At 37.3% G+C, this 20805-nt stretch overlaps 1 protein-coding gene across 2 annotated transcripts; it reads right to left on the reverse strand.

Annotated features, from left to right (window-relative positions):
* Positions 1-7698: 7698 nt before the first annotated feature.
* LOC106867203 (protein DPCD) lies at positions 7699-20672 on the reverse strand. 2 transcript variants are annotated; one of them, XM_089359150.1, is made up of 6 exons: positions 20536-20672; positions 14683-14763; positions 13250-13371; positions 12369-12502; positions 9212-9314; positions 7699-7939 (listed from the first exon to the last, which is right to left on the reverse strand). In XM_089359150.1, the coding sequence occupies exons 2-6, from the start codon at positions 14720-14722 to the stop codon at positions 7835-7837; spliced, it is 504 nt and encodes a 167-aa protein (XP_089215276.1). In that variant the 5' UTR covers positions 14723-14763; positions 20536-20672; the 3' UTR covers positions 7699-7834. The 2 variants fall into 2 exon arrangements, with proteins under 2 accessions (XP_089215276.1, XP_089215275.1); XM_089359149.1 differs by lacking the exon at positions 20536-20672 and adding an exon at positions 19650-19854.
* Between the last annotated feature and the right edge of the window lie 133 nt (positions 20673-20805).

Below are 20805 nucleotides of genomic sequence, written 5' to 3' on the forward strand. Positions count from 1 at the left end.
TATATATATATATATATATATATATATATATATATATATATATATATATATATATAAAACAAATAGTAAATGAGTATATGCATATATACGTACAGGTATGTGCATACCGACATCCACCTGTATGTATAGGTGCATATCTGGGTACAGGACATTGCAAACAAAACGTAGACGAGAAAACACACAAGCCACGTAGAGAACATTCTTCTTCATCAGCTACCCCCGTTTTAACACCGGCGTTTCGAAGAGCTAGGCAGGACGCATCGTTAAAACGGCTCTTCCCATGGACCGCAAATTAAATTTGTATACACAAATTAAACCTTGCCATGGAGGAATGTAGTGGCGGACAAAAAACAAGACAAGAAAACAAACAGAAAAGGCTATACGGCCAGACGGGAAAAATTATGTGTGTATGAACGCTGTGAGGCACGAACTTGAAAGTGGGGACGAAGTAAGTTCGCGTGTTTGCTCGGCGATAGCCAAGGAAGAAAAGGATTATTGACCGGAAGCATGTGACCATGCCGGTGTAAGGGGAAGAGAGAGAGAGTGGTAGAGGGAAAAACAAAGGGAGGAAGTAGAAGAATAGGTGAGCAACGAGAGGAAAAGAGGAAGTACGAGGGAGGAAAAGGAGATACGTAGTAGTAACAGAGGAAGAACGAGAGGGGTAAAGAGAGGTACGTAGTAGTAAACAGAGGAAGAACGAGAGGGGGAAAATTGAAGAGGAAGAGAAAGAGAAAGAGATAGAGTAGCGTCGGAAAATATAAAGTTGTGAAAACTACTTACAGATTGGTGACGCTGCGTTCGGTCATGTAAAAACAAATAGTAAATGAGTATATGCATATATACGTACAGGTATATATATATATATATATATACATGTATGTGCTTGTGTGTGTGTGTGTGAGACAGGCTTCCTACAGTTTCCGTCTACCAAATCCATTCACAACGCTTTCGTTGGCCCGAGACTGTCAGAATACTCTAAACGTGGAGCCATGTGGCTCGGAAGCAAAGTTCTTACTACACAACCACGCCTGCACCTGCGCATGGCTAGAGAGAGAGAGAGGGGGGATTTGTTTACCAACCCCATGCTTCCGCCTTCAGTCCCACTGCGTGGCACCTTCGACGAGTGTTGTCTCCTAAAGCCTCGGGTCAATCACAACCTAGTGAGTGCATTTCGTTGACGAAAACTGAAAGAAACGTGTGCGTGTGTATATGTGTGTGTGTGTGTGTCTGTCTGTCTGTCTTTGTGTGTCTGCGTTTGTGTCTGTGTTTGTTCCCAACTATCACTTGATAGCCGGTATTGGTGTGTTTTCGGCCCTGTGACTTGGCAATTCGGAAAGAAAAGGGAAAAAAGCTGAATAGGTACGAAGTTTTAAAAAAATAAATAATAAATACTGTGGTCGATTCCTTCGATTAAAGTTTTTCTACGTTGTGTTTCAGCATGGCCGCAGTCTAATAATTGAAACTAGATGTGTGTGTGTGTGTGTGTGTGTGTGTGTGTGTGTGTGTGTGTGTGTGTGTGTGTGTGTGAGCACGCGCTTGAGAGTGTGTCAAATATACACGAGCACGTACGTGTATTCATATTTACGTAAGCCTCGTATATCTGTGCATGACGTAAACATCGGTGGTATACGTATACCATTAAGGCGGTGAGCTGGCAGAATCGTTAGCACGCCGGGCGAAATGCTTAGCGGTATTTCGTCTGCCGTTACGTTCTGAGTTCAAATTCCGCCGAGGTCGACTTTGCCTTTCATCCTTTCGGGGTCAATTAAATAAGTACCAGTTACGCACAGGGGTCGATATATTTCGACTTAATCCGTATGTCTGTCTTTGTTTGTCCCCTCTGTGTATAGCCCCTTGTGGGCAGTAAAGAAATAGGTATACGTATACCATTAAGACCTTATCAATTTTGATTGCTATCTCCTTCATTTCCTATTCTTTAACAAAGTAAGATACGTACTTACTAAGGATCGGAATTTATTTCAAACCTGATTTTCACTGACCATCACTAACCAACCATTTCTGGTTTCTGTTTTTATTTACTATTCTTCGTTGAAATAAAATGCGGAAGGCAGTATTGTAGAAAACGAAGACTGTAGGTAACGACTGTCTTCGTTTTCTACAATACTGGGTAGCTAATGAAGTAGAATGTTCTCTATTCAACGAAGAATAGTAAATAAAAACAGAAACCAGAAATGGTTGGTTACCTACATATTTATTGAAAGTATTTCTTTCATTTACGTTTGTTCCAACAACTGTGGCATGGGGAACAGAAACGATATCGAGTTGTATTTATTATTACACAGTAATAATATATATTTTTTTTTTTTTTGGCACTCCGTCGCTTACGCCATCGAGGGTTCCAGTTGATCCGATCAACGGAACAGCCTGCTCGTGAAATTAACGTGCAAGTGGCTGAGCACTCCATAGACACGTGTACCCTTAACGTAATTCTCAGTGTGACAGGGCTGACCCTTTGAATTATAGGCACAACACAAACAGGAAGTAAGAGTGAGAGAAAGTGGTGGTGAAAGAGTTACAGCAGGGTTCACCACCACCCCCTGTTGGAGCCTCGTGGAGCTTTAAGTGTTTTCAATCAATAAACACTCACAACGCCCGGTCTGGGAATCGAAACCGTGATCCTATGACCGCGAGTCCGCTGCCCTAACCACTGGGCCATTGCGCCTCCACATATAATTATTATTACTGTGTAATAATAAATACAACTCGATATCCCTCTCTCTCGCACTCTTCCTCCTTGACTCTCTCGTCGCTAACATGTGACGAAAGGGGATCTCTCGTTCTGTCCACTGCCTTCCTCAAGAAAAGACATGTTTTTTCTGTCTCTTCTCTCATGGCACGTCTACTTAGCGTTCATAATAATTATTCTATCGTCTTGGCTCAACAGCCCTCACCGTTTGTTTTTGCTGTCTTGTTCTCACAGTTCTTACTGTCTTGTTCTCACTGTCCTGCTCTTGTTAACACTTTCACCTTCCGCAAAAAATTCCAAGTTTTATTTAATTTGCTTTGCGGAAAGGACTGTTCCAACGAAGTCTCGTATTGTCCTTGCCTTCGAAATGCGGAGTAGATGGAACAGGGACAACTGACGAAGGGTTATACTCTTTATGTTGCATGTCTCGTTTCTCTGTTTGTTTGTTTTTCGTTGTTCGAAAAAAGTTCGTTTTCTGTTTTCGTTTCTCATTGTGTTTAACGTTTTTTTTAATGTCCTGTACCCATATATGTATACATATAGATGTAGGTATGTACATATATGTATGGATATATGCATATATTTATATATTATTTATATATTATTTATATTTATATATATATATATATATATATATATATATATATATATATATATATATATATATATATATATATATATATATATATATATATATATATATGTCCCTTTCAAGTTCGTGCTTCACAGCGTTCATACACACATAATTTTTCTCGTCTGGCCGTAAAGCCTTTTCTGTTTGTTTTCCTGTCTTGTTTTTTGTCCGCCACTACATTCCTCCATGGCTAGACTTAATTTGCGTATACAAATTTAATCTGCGGTCCATGGGATGAGCCGTTTTAACGATGCGTCTGAGCCGTTTTAACGATACGTCCTGCCCAAGCTCGTCGAAACGCCGGTGTTAAAACGTGGGTAGCTGATGAAGTAGAATGTTCTCTATGTGGCTTGTGTGTTTTCTCGTTAACGTTTGTTTGCAATGTCCTGTACCCAGATATGCACCTATACATACAGGTGGATGTCGGTATGCACATACCTGTACGGATATATGCATATACTCATTTACTATTTGTTTTTACATGATTGAACGCAGCGTTTCCAACTGTAAGTAGTTTTCGTAAACTTATATATCTTCCGACGCTACTCTATTTCTTTCTCTTTCTCTATCTTTTTCCCCCTCTCGTTCTTCCTCTTTACTACTACGTATCTCGCTTTACCCCTCTCGTTCTTCCTCTGTTACTACTACGTATCTCTTTTTCCCCCCCCTCGTATTTCCTCTCTTTCTCTTTTCCTCTCGTTGCTCACCTATTCTTCTACTTCCTCCCTTTGTTTCTCCCTCTACCACTCTCTCTCTTCCCTTTACACCGGCATGGTCACATGCTTCCGGTCATTAATCCTTTTCTTCCTTGGCTATCGCCGAGCAAGCACACGAACCACTTCGTCCCTTTCAAGTTCGTGCCTCACAGCGTTCATACACACATAATTTTTCTCGTCTGGCCGTAAAGCCTTTTCTGTTTGTTTTCCTGTCTTGTTTTTTGTCTGCCACTACATTCCTCCATGGCTAGATTTAATTTGCGTATACAAATTTAATCTGCGGTCCATGGGATGAGCCGTTTTAACGATGCGTCTGAGCCGTTTTAACGATGCGTCCTGCCCAAGCTCGTCGAAACGCCGGTGTTAAAACGTGGGTAGCTGATGAAGTAGAATGTTCTCTATGTGGCTTGTGTGTTTTCTCGTCTACGTTTGTTTGCAATGTCCTGTACCCAGATATGCACCTATACATACAGGTGGATGTCGGTATGCACATACCTGTACGTATATATGCATATACTCATTTACTATTTGTTTATATATATATATATATATATATATATATATATATATATATATATATATATATATATATATATATATCAAACATAAATTGAAAACAGAACACAAAGGATATCGCGGTACACGTGTTTCAAGCTTTATAAACAATCTGTTATTACATCTGTATAGGTATATTATTGATATAAAAGATGGTGTAAAGCTCTCCTCAGCCGCAAACATTGTTTGTCCAAAGATTACATCACAAAAGAAAAAGTACACTTAGTATTATCCATTATAATAGGTTTATCACATCCCTTTGAAAAGGTATATTTGTATAAAGGTTCATTGGATTTCAAAAATCTGCCCATACTGTATCACTATTCAGCATAGAGTGAATGTTAAATAGATTGGATTGAGTTTATATTTAACTAGCGTGTATAAGATAGAAAGCAAAGATAAAAGGTAAAAAATAAAAGTAATAGAAGTAAAAGCAAGAGTAATAAAAGTAAAAATAAGAATAATAAAGTTAGATACATATGTAAATAAGATTGAGCAAAATTGGAATAAAGTAACAAAAGAAATAAAAACATAAAGATAAAATACTATAGAGTTGAGAACAGGATGTTGGCTTGGATGAGATGGTAGTGGTCATATATAATTTGTTAACTCGTTGAAATATAGATTAAGGTTGTAATTTGATGTCATTGTGATGAATGGTCAGTTTACCCAAACACACCACTATGAATTTCTAGCTTTATAAACTTATCTATTACATGGGTACATACACTTACTTAGAAGTCATAGTATGTGTATATGTGCGTATACACACGCACTCTTACAGATACCTCCGCTAACATGCTCGAGCGTATACACGTACGCCTGGTTATGCATAGCTCTAACTACATGAAATACACATACATCTCCACACATATCCCCATGCATGGGGATATATCTATATCAGTACTTGTGCTTAAGGATATGTGGATATGTAAGTGTATGTATATGGTTACTAGGGTGTAACTGTAATATATCTCTTATTCTACTTTATGTCTTTATTTCTTTTGTTACTTTATTCATATTTTGCTCAATCTTATTTACATATGTATCTAACTTTATTATCCTTATTTTTACTTTTATTACTCCTGCTTTTACTTCTATTACTTTTATTTTTTACTTTATTTTTACCTTTTATCTTAGCTTTCTATCTTATACACGCTAGTTAAATATAAACTCAATCCAATCTATTTAACATTCACGCTATGCTGAATAGTGATACAGTATAGGCAGATTTTTGAAATCCACCGAACCTTTATACAAATATACCTTTTTAAAGGGATGTGATAAACCTATTATAATGGATAATACTGAGTGCACTTTTTCTTTTGTGAACAAGTCGCGGTCTCAAAGCGATGAAAATATCTTGACAAATTAAATTTAAATGTTGAAGTGAATCTAACGGTTTTGTGTGTTTTTAAATGGCTTACAAACACCTTCCACGCTGCAATTGTTTTTTGTCTCAGCACACGATCTCAGATCAGGTCACTTGCTATGAAAGTACATCTCCGCAATATATATATATATATATATATATATATATATATATATATATATATATATATATATATTACGGAGATGTACCTTCATATATATACATCGTGAAGTATATTTGCCGGATCTTGGCTAACACTGTACCCGATCAGTATTTGCGAAGGGAAATCATCGTTCCCATCTCTAGCCTTACGTGATACACGCGGACTTGGGTTTCTGAGTAGCAACCTGTCATCAGCGTGTGAAAATCACCAGCTAGAATGAGAAGTGATTCCGAACGCAAAATACTATATGCTTTTTCCAGTGACAAACCGTCGCTGATCTCGAAATATATATGTATAGAGAAAAAAAGAACAAAAAAAACCTTGTTTATTTAGAAGACTAGTCGGTTTGGGGAGTTAGTTAACTAACTAGGGGAAACAACTCTGCAAAGGGTATTTACAATGACTTATCTCCCCCTGAACTAAAATACTTCCAACTGCAAATGCTACAGTAGGTGTTGATTGTGCCTTAACAACTAGTTTAGTTGTTGACGTTGACGACGACGACTACTACTACTACTACTACTACTTACTATGGTTTTAAACTAAGCTTTATTTTTTTTTTATTTATATAGAGTTACACTACAGTAACTGTTATGTCAATATTTTCTAGCCTTCTAAAAACATGTAAATGACAGTTGCAAGCAACTCTTATGCTAGTTTCTTTCAGTCCTTTACGTTTTGACTTCAAATGTCCCTCTCAAGCCTCCCCGCCATATTTTAACTTTGTCTTTTGTAATTGCACGATTGAGAATTTTAAAATGGTCAGTTTACCCAAACACACCACTAAAAATCCCTAGCTTTATGAACTTATCTATTACATGGGTACATACACTTACTTAGACATGTTTCACGCAGAAGACTGGAAATAAAACATCATCACTTTTATGATGATGATGATGCTCACAAACAACCATTGCATTACATCTAGACAAGGTAACACACAAACACACATATATGTTATGGGCTTCTTTCAGTTTTTGTTTACTAAATAGGTGCAGGAGTGGCTGTGTGGTAAGTAGCTTGCTTCCCAACCACATGGTTCCGGGTTCAGTCCCACTGCGTGGCACCTTGGGCAAGTGTCTTCTACTATAGCCTTGGGCCGACCAGAGCCTTGTGAGTGGATTTGGTAGACGGAAACTGAAAGAAACCTGTCGTATATATGTATATATATATATATATATCTATATATATATATGTATGTGTGTGTTTGTGTGTCTGTGTTTGTCCTCCTAACATCGCTTGACAACCGCTGCTGGTGTGTTTACGTCCCCGTAACTTAGCGGTTCGGCAAAAGCGACCGATAGAATAAGTACTAGGCTTCCAAAGAATAAGTCCTGGGGTCGATTTGTTCGACTAAAAGGCGGTGCTCCAGCATGGCCGCAGTCAAATGACTGAAACAAGTAAAGGAGTAAAAGAGTAAATCTACTAACAAGGTTTTAGTTGGGCTGGCACTATAGCAAAACACAAGAGCATATGGTTGGAAAACAACTTTCTCAACTCAAAGCTATAACTGCAGTTTTAAAATGCAAATGGATACAAAAGAAAAGCATCAAAATTTTATCGTAATTTATTGAATTTTAAAATAAATGGAATGTCAAATAGTTTTGTTGAAACTTATTGAAAGGGGTTGTTTGTTTTTTTATTTTATTTTTAAATAATTTCTGGTTTTTAATTCCTGAAAGTGGTTTTAACTTGGTTGACAACTTGAAACATTATCACCAGATGACTTCACTTTCTTTAGTTCATTGTGGATCTCTTTTTCAAACGATAACACTTCTTTTGGTTTTTTGTACTGTAAACAAACATGGGTAAAATATTTAATATTAATTCAATGCTGAATTGTTATTGTTAAATAGAAAACAAATTTCTGTATTCAAGATTGTTCATATAAGAAAATAATTAACTGTCAATCCATCTTGATTATGAGGTACTCTGACTCACTACTTCATCTTCCTTGACCGTGAACATCAACAGACCAAAATACACACACACACACAGGATAGATCGCTGACCACTACATTTATATATTTTTTCTCTCCTTGTTTCTTTCTGTGTTCCTTTCAGTTGAAGAGCGTAGGCTCGAAACGTCAAAGACTTTCCCTATTCCCAAGCGTTATACTAATACATCCATTTGTTGTTTACACCACCTGTCTTCGTCTGTTGTTTTTTTCGTAAATTCTCCCATATATATATGCATATATATATATGTATCAACAAACCTTAATACAAATATATGTATACATATGAATATATATATACATATGAATATATACATATATGTATGTGTGTAAAAACTTACTATGAATACATATGCATGCATGCACACATGCATACATACATACATATATACATAACAAGTCTGACAGCTGTTTCTGGAGGCTTGGAATTACATCATAATGTTAACAAGTGTAGTTTGTAAAAGTCAAAGATATGCAACCTGTAGTTGAAGCATATAAACATTAGATAAATCTGGCCTCCATCTTCTGGATGGAGAGATAGATGTCTAGAGCTGATACCTGCAACTGGTTGCATATCTTTGACTTTTTGCAAGCTACATCTGCCAACATTATGATGTAATTCTGAGCCCCAGATACACACACACACACACACACACATATATATATGTATATATATATATATATATATATACACGTACACACACACACACACATATATATATATATATATGTATATATATATATATATGTATATATATATATATATGTATATATATATATATATGGACGCTTTGACTGAGGACTGGCAAGCCAGAAGGCTGCAACAGGCACCAATCTGATCTCTCAGAGTGGTTGGCATTAGGAAGGGCATCCAGTTGTAGAAACCTTGCCAGATCAGATTGAAGCCTAGTGGAGCCTCCCAGCTCACCAGTCCTCAGTCAAACCGTCCAACCTATGGCAGCATGGAAAGCAGACATTAAACGATGACGATGATGATGATGATAATGATGATGATGATGATAATGATGATGATGATGATGTATTTTTTTTCTTTTTCAAGATAAGTTTTAGAAACAATAAGCAAATAAAGACAAAAAAATACTTACTGATATGATTAAAGTATTATTGATATGAGAAAACGTTATTGCTTCTTTATTCAGCGTAAGCCCAAGGCGAACCATGTCTGATATTGAGAACTTCTTGTAGTATCTGAATGTTGAAAGAACAAAGGTGTACTTCAATTTATTTCCTCAATAAATAGAAATGTTAGCTCTCATGTACTAAATCATCACAAGAAGACAATTCACTTTGGATTTCCAGCATAGGTACAATATTGGTCGGATGTGAATGGATTATAGTCAATGATATCATGTCAGTATTTATATTGTATTTCATTAACTCCATCTGTTGCTTCACCAATTCTTCTAATCCAATGTCTTGAGACAACCTAATATTACTAATATTACTAATACAAATGAAACAGTGGCCGACAATTTTTATTTTATACATTATATATTATCTTTATTATTCTTCTGTTTGTTTCAGTCAGAAGACTGCAGCCATGCTAGAGCACCGCCTTGAAGAGTTTAGTTGAAGAAATCAATCCCAATACTCTCCTTAAAATATGGAATTTATTCTATTGAGGATTTTTTTTGTTTTTTTTTGTGGAACCAATAAGCAACAGAGATGTAAACAAACTAACACCAGTTGTCAAGTGGTGAGGAGACAAACACAAAGAAGCATACACACACATACATGCATAGACAGACAGAAAGCATATCATCATCATCATTATTTAACATCCAAGTTCCATGCTGGCATGAGTTGGACGGTTTGACAGGAACTGATATATCAAGCACCAAGCTCCAGTGTCTGCTTTGGCATAGGTTTTGTGGTTGGATGCCCTTCTTGACACCAACAAGTTTCCAGCATGGTTGAGGTGCTTTTTTTCATGTCACCAAGGTGGAGCAGAGCAGGTTCCTGCAGAAAGACCTGCAAGGCTACACAGAAGAAAAAAAAAAAAAGGTGGGAAAGAAAATGAACAGTAGGAGCTGCAGGGTTTCCACACAGTGGGACTGAACCTGAAACCACATGGTTGCAAAGCAAGCTTCTTAACCACAAAGCCATGCCTGCACCTAGTTTTTGCAAATTTAATACAACACATATACACAATGTATATGTGTAAATTTTACCAACAGAGATATGGACTGTTTGTATATCTACCTGCCTGTCTTATATTCAGAATTGTATATAAAATTATTTGCCACCTCACAGGGAAGATTTGTATAATCTATTTTGAGAAATAGTACCCAAATCTTCCTCAAACTCCACTCCACTGAAAGGAGATGGAGAACGGCAGAAAGTTGAAATGGATTGGTTCTTTCTCAAAGTCTAATAACATAAATCAAAGAGCAGGTAGTTCAGTTGATTGACCATTTGGAATAGTCTTTGAGGAAACTACTGGAGCGGAAACCATTTGCATTTCATAAAATCATCATCATTTTGACAACCACTTTTCCATGCTTCCATGGGTCAGATGGAATTTGTTGAGGCAGATTTTCTATGGCTGGATGCATTTCCTGTTGCCAACTTTACATGTTTCTAAATGAGGCAGTATTTCCACATTGCCAAACTTATCAAAACAAGGTGACACAAACATCCACGCACACACACACACACACACACACACACACACATAAATATTTTTCTACTCTCGGCACAAGGCCCGAAATATTGGGGGAGGGGGCCAGTCGATTAGATCGACCCCAGTACACAACTGGTACTTAATTTATCGACCCCGAAAGGATGAGAGGCAAAGTCAACCTTGGCAGAATTTGAACACAGAACATAAAGACATACAAAATACCGCTAAGCATTTCGCCCAGTGTGCTAACGTTTCTGCCAGCTAGCCACCTTTACACACACACATATATATGTAATATATGGGCCTCACGGAGGCAAAGTGGCTGAGTTCCTTTTGAGTGTTGGGCCTCATAGAAGCAATGACCAAGACCTTTGTCATTATGTCATGCTTGAGAAGACCCATCAAGCTGAGCAAAATTGTAGTCGTGGCAGATACCAGCATCACGCATGTAACCACACCTCGGAGTCACGCAAATGGCACCCGTACCAGTAGCACATGAAAGCACCTATTACACTCTTGAAGTGGTTGGCATTAGGAAGGGCATCCAGCTGTAGGAAACTATGCTAAATCAGACTGTAGTCTGGTGCAGTCTTCTAGCATGCCAATCCTGGTCAAACCATCCAACCCATGCCAGCATGGACAACAGACGTTAAATGATGATGATGAAGATGATGATATAACCCATGCTAGCATGGAAGGTAGATATTAAACGATGACGAAGATGATATATATGTACACATACATACATGTATACATGCATACATGTGTCTTCAGCTAAGCAAAATCACTGTCTTCCACGCATACAGGCTTGTCTTCAGGTGCCGGTGCTACTTAAAAAGCACCCATGCCAATGCTGCGTAAACACAAGTGTGCTAGTGGCATGTAAAGAGCACCCAGTACACTTTGTTAAGTGGGTGGCATTAGGAAGGGTGTCCAGCTGTAGAAACTATGCCAAAAGAGACAATCAGTCTGGACACCTTTGCTAGTCAGCTCCATGTCAACCGTCCAATCCATGCCAGTATGGACAGCAGACATTAAACGATATGGTAATATATATACATATTTGTGTGTACGTGTATCATCATCATCATCATCATTATAGTTCAACGTCTATCTTCCATGCTAGCATGAGTAGGATGCTTCCACAAGAGTTAGCCAGGCCGAAGCCTGCACCAGACTTCTGTGACTGTTTTGGCAGGATTTTTACAGCTGGATGCCCTTCCTAACACCAACCTCTCAGCAGAGTGGACTTAGTGCTTTTTATGTGGCACAAGCACAGGTGAGGTAAGTAGTGCTTTTTACGTGGCACAAGCACAGGCAAGGTCAGTTTTGGCATGGCTTTTACAGCTGGATGCCCTTCCAAACACCAACCATTTTACAGTGTGGACCAGGTGCTTTTAAGTGGCACATGTATATCTATAAGTATATATATATAACAGTTTCTTTCAGTTTCTGTCAACCAAATTCATTCACAAGGCTTTGGTCAGGCCAGGACTATAGCAGAAAACACTTGCCCAAAGTACCATGCAGTGGGACTGAACCAGAAGCTATGTGATTAGGAAGCAAACTGCTTAACCACACAGCCACATATATTTATAATGACAAATTGAGAAACTCACTTTTTATTTGATGTTCGGACAATGACATTTTGTTTATCTTCATCCAAACTAATGCTGTAAGTATCAGGAGGGTAAGGCAGGTTTCGTATTCTCCATTGAAATGAATCTTTTACATCTAATCGAATAAAAATTGGCTGAAATAATAAGAGAGAGAAGGATAATGAATGTATCTACTGAAATAAAAAATAATACTGTTGCAGTCATTCTTTTATTTTTTAACCTGTTACAGGCATTAGTCTGTGGCCATGCTGGGGCACAACCTCTTGAATGGTCTGAGTTGAACAAATCAGCCCTACTACTTATTTTTAAGTGTAGTATTTATTCTACCAGTCTCTTTTGTTGAGCCACTAAGTTACAGGAATATAAATAAACCAATACCAATTGTCAAGTGATGTTAGTACAAACACACACACACATAGAACTTCTTTCAGCTTCCATCTTAAAAAAGCTTTGGTCAGCCTGATCTATAGTAGAAATACTTGCCCAAGATGCTATGCAGTGGGACTGAAACCCAAGACCACAGGATTGGAAATTAAGCTTCTCAACCACACAACTTTGCTTACACACACACACACACAAGTGTGATATATAAGTATGATGTGTGTGTGCATTTGTTTATATTTGCCAGAAGTTTCTTATACTTGATGTTCTTGAAACCCTTGATAATGTTGGGAGCAAAAACATAATCGCAGAAAAAAGGAAAGCAAACATGTTTTGGTAATTAAGATACACCCTTTGGAGGTGAATGTAGTTTTAATAAATGAGGACCAGGGTTGATGTTTTTGAGATATTTTTTTTTATTTTTGTAAAAAAAAAGTGCATCATATATGTCATCAAATATGATAATCTATAAAAGAAAAATATTTTAAAAATACTCTTACATTACTAATATTCTCTCGAAGAGTTAATTCCTTGAATTCTGGAATTGGTAGACTTGATTCCCCAACCTCATACTGCCAAACATCAAAATCCCCTAGTGTACGCTTATGGCGCCATTTACGAACTGAAAAATATAATTTAAAGAATAAAATTTGTAACTCAAAAACAGTATAATGGAAATTATTGGCTATTGTCAGATATTTTCACAGGGTAGAATTCCCTGGAAACAGTTATTTTTGTATGTAAATTTAAGCACTTTCTCTCTGTTCTCTTGATTTCTTATCTTTAAACATTCTACGAAGAAAAGAAAAGAAAAACATGAAATTCCTCCTGGTTGTAATTATTTCTATCTTTAACAAAATGCTTAATTAATAAGGCTAGATTATATCATGCTGACAATTTCCAAAAAGAATGAAACATTACTATACATACTTACCAAGAACTAGAAACTTTCAAGAACTTTGTAATAAGTAAGCAAAAAAGAATTAAACATGTGAATGCTATGCATATTTTTCCTTATAATTCCCTAATCCCAATCACAAATTTCTAATCCTGCTTCATATTATGATGAAATGATTATATCCCTTGTAAAAGCTATGACCGTAAGGGGAACAACATGAATATATTTTTGAGACATTTTCAAATTCAACTTTGATGCACTGTTATGAATTATCATCATCATCATCATTTAACATCAGTTTTCCATGCTGGCATGGGCTGGACGATTTGACTGAGGTCTGGAAAGTCAGGCTCCAATCTGATCTGGCAATGTTTGTACAGCTGGATGCCCTTCCTAATGCCAACCACTCCGAGAGTGCAGTGGGTGCTTTTTACATGTCACTGGCACAGGAGCCAGTCAGGCAGCCCTGGCATCAACCACGTTCAGATGGTGCATTTTACATGCCACTGGAACGGAAGCCAGTCAGGGGGCACTGGCCACAGCTACAATTTTGGTTTTACTTGACTCAATAGGTCTTCTCAAGCATATCATATTGCTCAACGCATCAAGGGTACTTTTAAATGGGCCAGACATGCAACACTGGCATTGGCCATGGCTGAGATCTCACTTTAGTTGCTTGGGTCTTCTCAATCACAGCATATCTCCAAAGGTCTTGGTCTCATGTTATTGTCTGTGAGGCCCAGCATTCGAAGATCATGCTTTACCACCTCATCCCATGTCTTCCTGGATCTACCTCTTGGCAACAGGAAAGGCATCCAGTCATTGAAAATTAAAAATTTTGTGCAGACTATGTAAGCATGGAAGACTAGGAGTTAGATGATGATGATGATGGTAATCTGCAGTGAATTGTATGTGTATGTGGTGTATGGAGAAAATGACGGAAAAACAAAAGCTGAAAAGACGGTGGTGGGTAGTTTCTAAATTATTTAGTAGGTTCCAGTACAAAGGCACCAAAAGTAGCGGAAATATATTTACCAAGTAACAATTTACTGCTTTGTTCATATTCTTCAGCCATTTGAGAACCATCTTGGAAAGAGTAGTGGACTTTAATTCGTCCTAAATAAACAAAGTTAGGCATGACAGTTAAAAGTTCTCAAAATAATTAAGTACATTCAATAATGAAACTGACAAAACTTTATGCAAATATAAGAAATTATATAATTTTTCACTTCATATCAGATATCTGAAATGGATCTGCTGTGGCACACATTGGTATCTTAAACAATGCCCAGAAAAGGACCACCCAACTAGCTGGCATGAAATCACACAGCCACAATCCAACTTCTGACCCACTCAAGTGATGGGCATAAACGCCAGTTCAAGTAGATATGACATAGTATCGAGTCTTTCTGGGGCAAGATAGATAGGCCAAAAAAAAACTTTAGAAGGGCAAAAATTTATAACAAAAATTTGTACTCTTGTTCTTTCATCGACTGACCTTTGGTACAAAATAGATTCAACTGAAAAAGTATTCCATTTGTGTCATAGAAATTGTTGCCAGATGTAAGGGTAGCTTCTGATTGGCTGATAGATTAAGTGGTACGTTTTTTTGAGCTACCAACCATGCAGTAAAAAGAATTTTAAGTTTCGGTATGAATTATGTACCACCGCTCATTAAACTGATACAAATAAGTGGTACTTTATTTGTACCACCTAGCTTGAAAGAGTTAAGCAACAGATCAACATTAACTAAAACTGGGAAGCAGTTCATTAATTTCCTTTAATAATGATGTCCCATAATACAGACTTTTGAGTTTGATGATTCTGAAAAACTCACAAACAATAGACAAACACAAGCAAACAAGGGGATGGAAGAAACAAATGAATTTATAATTTACTGAAGCCAAATTCTACAAGGTCGCCCGTTCTTATGACACCATATAAAAATCTCAGTTGATTCACTAGAAGCAATAAATTACAAGACTCAATACAGATGTAGAGTCTTCTTTTAATGCATCATAACTGAAAGGCTCCAATTTCCAGTAGTCAGAGCAACTCACTTCCAGTCATCAGCTCATATAAACTGAGCCTGCTTTTCTTTTGAAATATTCAGTTTGAATAGCTTTTGAAATATGAAATGAAAGTTTACATTTAAATGTGTGTGTGTGTGTGTGTGTGTGTGTGTGTGTGTGTGTGTGTGTGTGTGTGTGTGTAACCCTCTCCATTATAATTGTGATACTTCACAATTATTGCACTCGTCTTTTATGAAATAATTTTTTGATTGCATGTTCTGGCCACTGATATATTCATGGATAATTTTGAATTGTCTACAATATATCCTGCATAATGCATTTTTACATTCATTCCTCTTTTATTATTCATATCCAGTTCTTTGCAGTGGTTAGTTGAACTGGTCTCCTCTTATAAATGCTATACATGATGTTTGAATTGTGTAGATAGATGTTGATACATTATTCCTGCCAGTCGGGACACATGTTAACCCTCCAAGGTATGTTTTTTGTGTTAAAATCTATGTACAGGAATGTTCTCCTGAAGAGAAGAATGGATCCACATTCGGTTCTTAACTTTGAAATTGCAATAGAGGACTAACCTTTTATTTTTATTTAAGTTTTAAATTTTGTCATGTTGCTTGCCAAAAGTATTTATAGTTGAGGAGAAATAATATAAGTGATTATAGTGGTTTTATGGTGGTTTTGACTGCTATTTCTAGACATGTAAGGGTTTTTAATGCTCTCCGTTATAATTGTGATACTTCACAATTATTGCACTCATCTTTTATGAAATAATTTTTTGATTGCATGTTCTGGCTACTGATATATTCATGGATAATTTTGAATTATCTACAATATATCCTACGTAATGTATTTTTACATTCATTCCTCTTTTATATATATATATATATATATATATATATATATATATATATCATCATCATCATCATCGTTTAACGTCCGCTTTCCATGCCAGCATGGGTTGGACGATTTGACTGAGGACTGGTGAAACCGGATGGCTACACCAGGCTCCAATCTAATTTGGCAGAGTTTCTACAGCTGGATGCCCTTCCTAACGCCAACCACTCAGAGAGTGTAGTGGGTGCTTTTACGTGTCACCCGCACAAAAACGGCCACGCTCGAAATGGTGTCTTTTATGTGCCACCCTCACAAGAGCCAGTCCAGGGGCACTGGCAACGATCTCGCTCGAAAACCCTACAAGGCCAGTCAGGCGGTACTGGCAACGGTCACGCTCAGGATGGTACATCTTATGTGCCAGGCATAGCGGGAATTCGATCCTAGATAGCCAAATTTAAATTAACAGTTCAACAGCACTTTTCTCACCGTAAAACAATAGTTTTTCTGTGACATCAGTTTACATTTGCCAGATGCCTTGGCTAAGCAAAATAATGTCTTCACCACTTGACCCTTCTAACCTCTTATAAGCCACCGAAAGCTAGAATTAAGATAACAAGTACCACCAATGAAATTTATTGTTCTCAACGATAAGTCTATCCTTCTGGATAGTTATAAAAGCAAGAACCCCCAAGCAAAAGTTAGTGAGTTAATGAGAACAGAGTCTGGCTGACCGGTTAAACAAAACGCTGTCTCTAAAGAAAAGGGCACAAAAGGATAACTATGGTAACTCACCAACGAAGCAGTTGTTTCGTCCCACTCTCTCTCACTCTCACTGGTTCACTTTATTTTTTCTTACAACATCACTCTATTTCTATCTGTAATTGCTACTACACAATGACAAGAACACAAACTATACAAGGAAAATCTACGACATCTATCTTTATTTTGCATGCTTTTCCATTTACTGATGCACCAGCATGACCGCAGCCACTTGGCTGAAACACATAAATAAATAAATAAATACCAACCCGTCATGGATTTGGATTTTTTTTACAACGTAACGGTAAATAAATATTTTCTTTACAACTTCAAAAAAAAAAAAATACTTTGCATGCTTTACGATTTTATCACCTGTCCGTTGAGGCAAGCCATTTTACATTGTAACGGTAAAATAAATATTTTCCTTAAAACTTCATGCATTATTCATCATTCACATCTTACAGCATGCCATTGCAATTAAATTTCAACCATCCAAATTCATAATCCTCTACCGTTACAAATTGGTGACTCAACTGTTACACTAATTAACTTCTACTGTTACAAACTGGTGATCCCAACATTGCACCATAACAGGCATTGATTACAAATTGGTGACCCCGTGTAAAAAGAATTGCTACCTTCTGAAGCTACATTAGCTACTGTCTTTTCCTCACTACCTCAGCTTAAAAAAGAACTACAGTCTTCATATCAACAGTAGCTAAACCAAAGGAAAAATGATGACAACCTTCGTCTCCACCAAGATGCACACCCTCCTTCGACCTGCTACAGAAAGCTCTATACTGCAATCCACACTACGATGCACTTCTCAACAATGCAACACTGCTGATGCACAAGGAATTTGCCGACCATGGAAGCCAATAAATGCATCATTTCGACAGCTACGTGCCCAGAAACTAACTGGAAGAAAATATGGGAACCCACACATGCAAAATTTTCGACAGCCATAGACTTGAACTTACTTTGCATGCACCTATTTTTGCATTTCAAATGCTACTTTTTAGTTTTTCAGGACCAGAACACTTTCTAACAAAGTTTGTCATTTTAGCTTATTTAATTTTTGTTATGTTTGCATTGCACATGCATTGTTCACCTGTTTTTATTACATGATTTCTGTTAAATGTTCTCCTTTTGAATGTCTGCAAAGAAATTGTAAAACAAAACAAAATTTTTTTCTCAAAATTCACACACAAACCTGCATAACTACATCCACTTACACACATGCACCAATACTCTGTGTACGTCGGATGTCAACTCATGTTCTCTGCGCTCGTCAGACACAACTTGTCTGTTCGACCCCAGGCTGGTCACGAAATTAATAAAGAAAATTATCTGTCTCGCGCATCACTCCAGCATGCTATACTGTCGTTCTTGCAAACTTAGCAAATGCCCACAACAACAATGCCAGACACAATTCACATCTGCACTCTTTTCAAGGCATTTTTACACCAAATGCAATCCTGAAAAAAAAAATTTTGCTGATATCATGGATAGAGAACGCACATACTCACTCACTTCAGCTTATTCCACAGCTGCAGGACTTTCTCTCGCACTCATGTATACGCCCTAGCATGCTCACTCACTGCGTCAGTCACGCAACAAATGGCACATTCTGCACTCATGCACTCTGCCTCAGTCGTGCACCAGCCAGCATATTCCAACTATTTCTAGAACTCATTTAGAGCTGAGCGGACTGGAGCAACGTGAAATGGAAGACAAGAATACAAAGCCCCGCTCGGTCCCAATAATGAAACTACGATCTTCCCACGCACCCGTCCGTAAAGTAAGGAAAAAAAGAGATGCAGTGGCGACAAGTAGAATGCTTTCGATGACAGGTCTACTTGAATAGAGCTGATCTGGGAACAAGAAAAAAAAAAGCAATAACGAAAGGACATTTTTGTTGTCATTCGACTGGCTAAAAATAAAAGCTGAATAGCTTTCATATTACACCCTACCGTTAAAAAAAAGGTATACATTGGCTAAACTAATCCTAGGTACATCATGATAGGTGAAAAAGACCGAGTGTTTTTACAATGATACAACGAAATGAATTTAACGATCGAGACGAATTATAATCACTTTGACCGAGCCTTTACGTATTATTTCTTTTTCTTGTAATTTTTTTGTGATTCAATAAAGTCTATAATAATTTTTAAAAAATCGTATAGCTGCAATTTAAAGAACATTTAAACTTCGTTGCTTTTCTACAATGTTCAATCTCATAACACATCTTCGTGTTTATATCTGTGTGTTAAGAACGAAAAGTTTTATTCACATGGCTTTCACTTTAAATTGTAAAACTAAAAAGTATCATAAGCAATTAATTTCAAGAATCTAATGCTTCAACAAACATACCATCTTGTGTTATACAAGTTTTCTGAGCGGATTTTAACCTTTCGATCCAGTCTGATGCCATCGCGTCGCTATGCAGCAGTTCTAAACACACCTTGGTTATTAAAGAGTGACTAAGGGGGAGATTATTTCGTGCAAGTTTAACCGAACTTAGTTCTCTGAATGTGATTGATCGATGTTCTGCTGAGAATAACGTTATTGTTTTGGTGTTAACCTTAACTATGGAACGAAATCTATTTCATAAACTAAATCTTCAACACAAAGGAATAATGCTATGAAAATCTGTAAATTTTTCCATTTAACAGAAATAAAGTAACAGTTTAACCTGGAATTACCACGGGTCCCGTGAACGAGTAGCCAGAATTTCTTCGGCTTTTTTCTTTTCCAGTTCGAATCCCATCGAGGTCAACTTCATCTTTCATCCGATCGGGATCGATACAATAAAGTACCAGTCAAAAACTGAAGTCGATGTAATCGACTAACATCACCCCCACAAAACAAATAAAATTGGCTGTAGAAAACGTTATCATGGGAGCTTTGATATATTCAATGTTCAACTGCCGTGAGGAGTAAAGAATTCAGTGGTACAGTATGAGGAATGCGGTTTGTACGGATCGCACAGGACAGCCACTTTATATACCTGTGTTTGCTGTTGTCGAAGGTATGTTAGAGAAGGGGTGACAAATTTGGTTACTCTAGGCCACGAAAATCTAACGTTTTGGAGCTTTGCCCTTTGAGAGAGTGAGAGAGCAGGTGGAGCACTCTTTCTTAGTAACCCTGCATAACACCTGCAACGAATAACTTTTCTCTTTTATGTTAACACAGTGAAATATAATATAATATAAGATGAAGTGGGGGGGGGGATACATCTGGAAAAAAAAAGACATACCTGAAATATTGTCTTCAAATTTGGGCACAAGGTCAGAAATTTCGGGAGAGAAGTTGAGTCGATTACATTGACCTCAGTACTCAACTGGTACTTATTTTATCGACCCCTAAAGGATTAAAGGCAAAATTACCCTCGGCCGGATTTGGACTCAGAACGTAAGGACGGACGAAATGGCACTAAGCATTTTATCTGACGTGTTAAAGATTCTGTCAGCTCGCTGCCTTGCATACCTGAGATATTGCAATTAAGCGTCACTCACGAGCGAGTATG

The sequence above is a fragment of the Octopus bimaculoides genome, chromosome 1, assembly GCF_046866305.1.
Source record: "Octopus bimaculoides isolate indiv1 chromosome 1, ASM4686630v1, whole genome shotgun sequence".
Taxonomy (NCBI): Eukaryota; Metazoa; Mollusca; class Cephalopoda; order Octopoda; family Octopodidae; genus Octopus; species Octopus bimaculoides.

Coding starts and splice junctions, on each gene's coding strand:
- LOC106867203 (XM_089359149.1), bottom strand. CDS start 19,710: ATGGCATCAGACTGGATCGAAAGGTTAAAATCCGCTCAGAAAACTTGT. Junction 13,372..14,682: donor AAGCAGTAAATTGTTACTTG/GTAAATATATTT, acceptor TATATTTTTCAG/TTCGTAAATGGCGCCATAAG. Junction 12,503..13,249: donor TTCGAGAGAATATTAGTAAT/GTAAGAGTATTT, acceptor TTATTATTTCAG/CCAATTTTTATTCGATTAGA.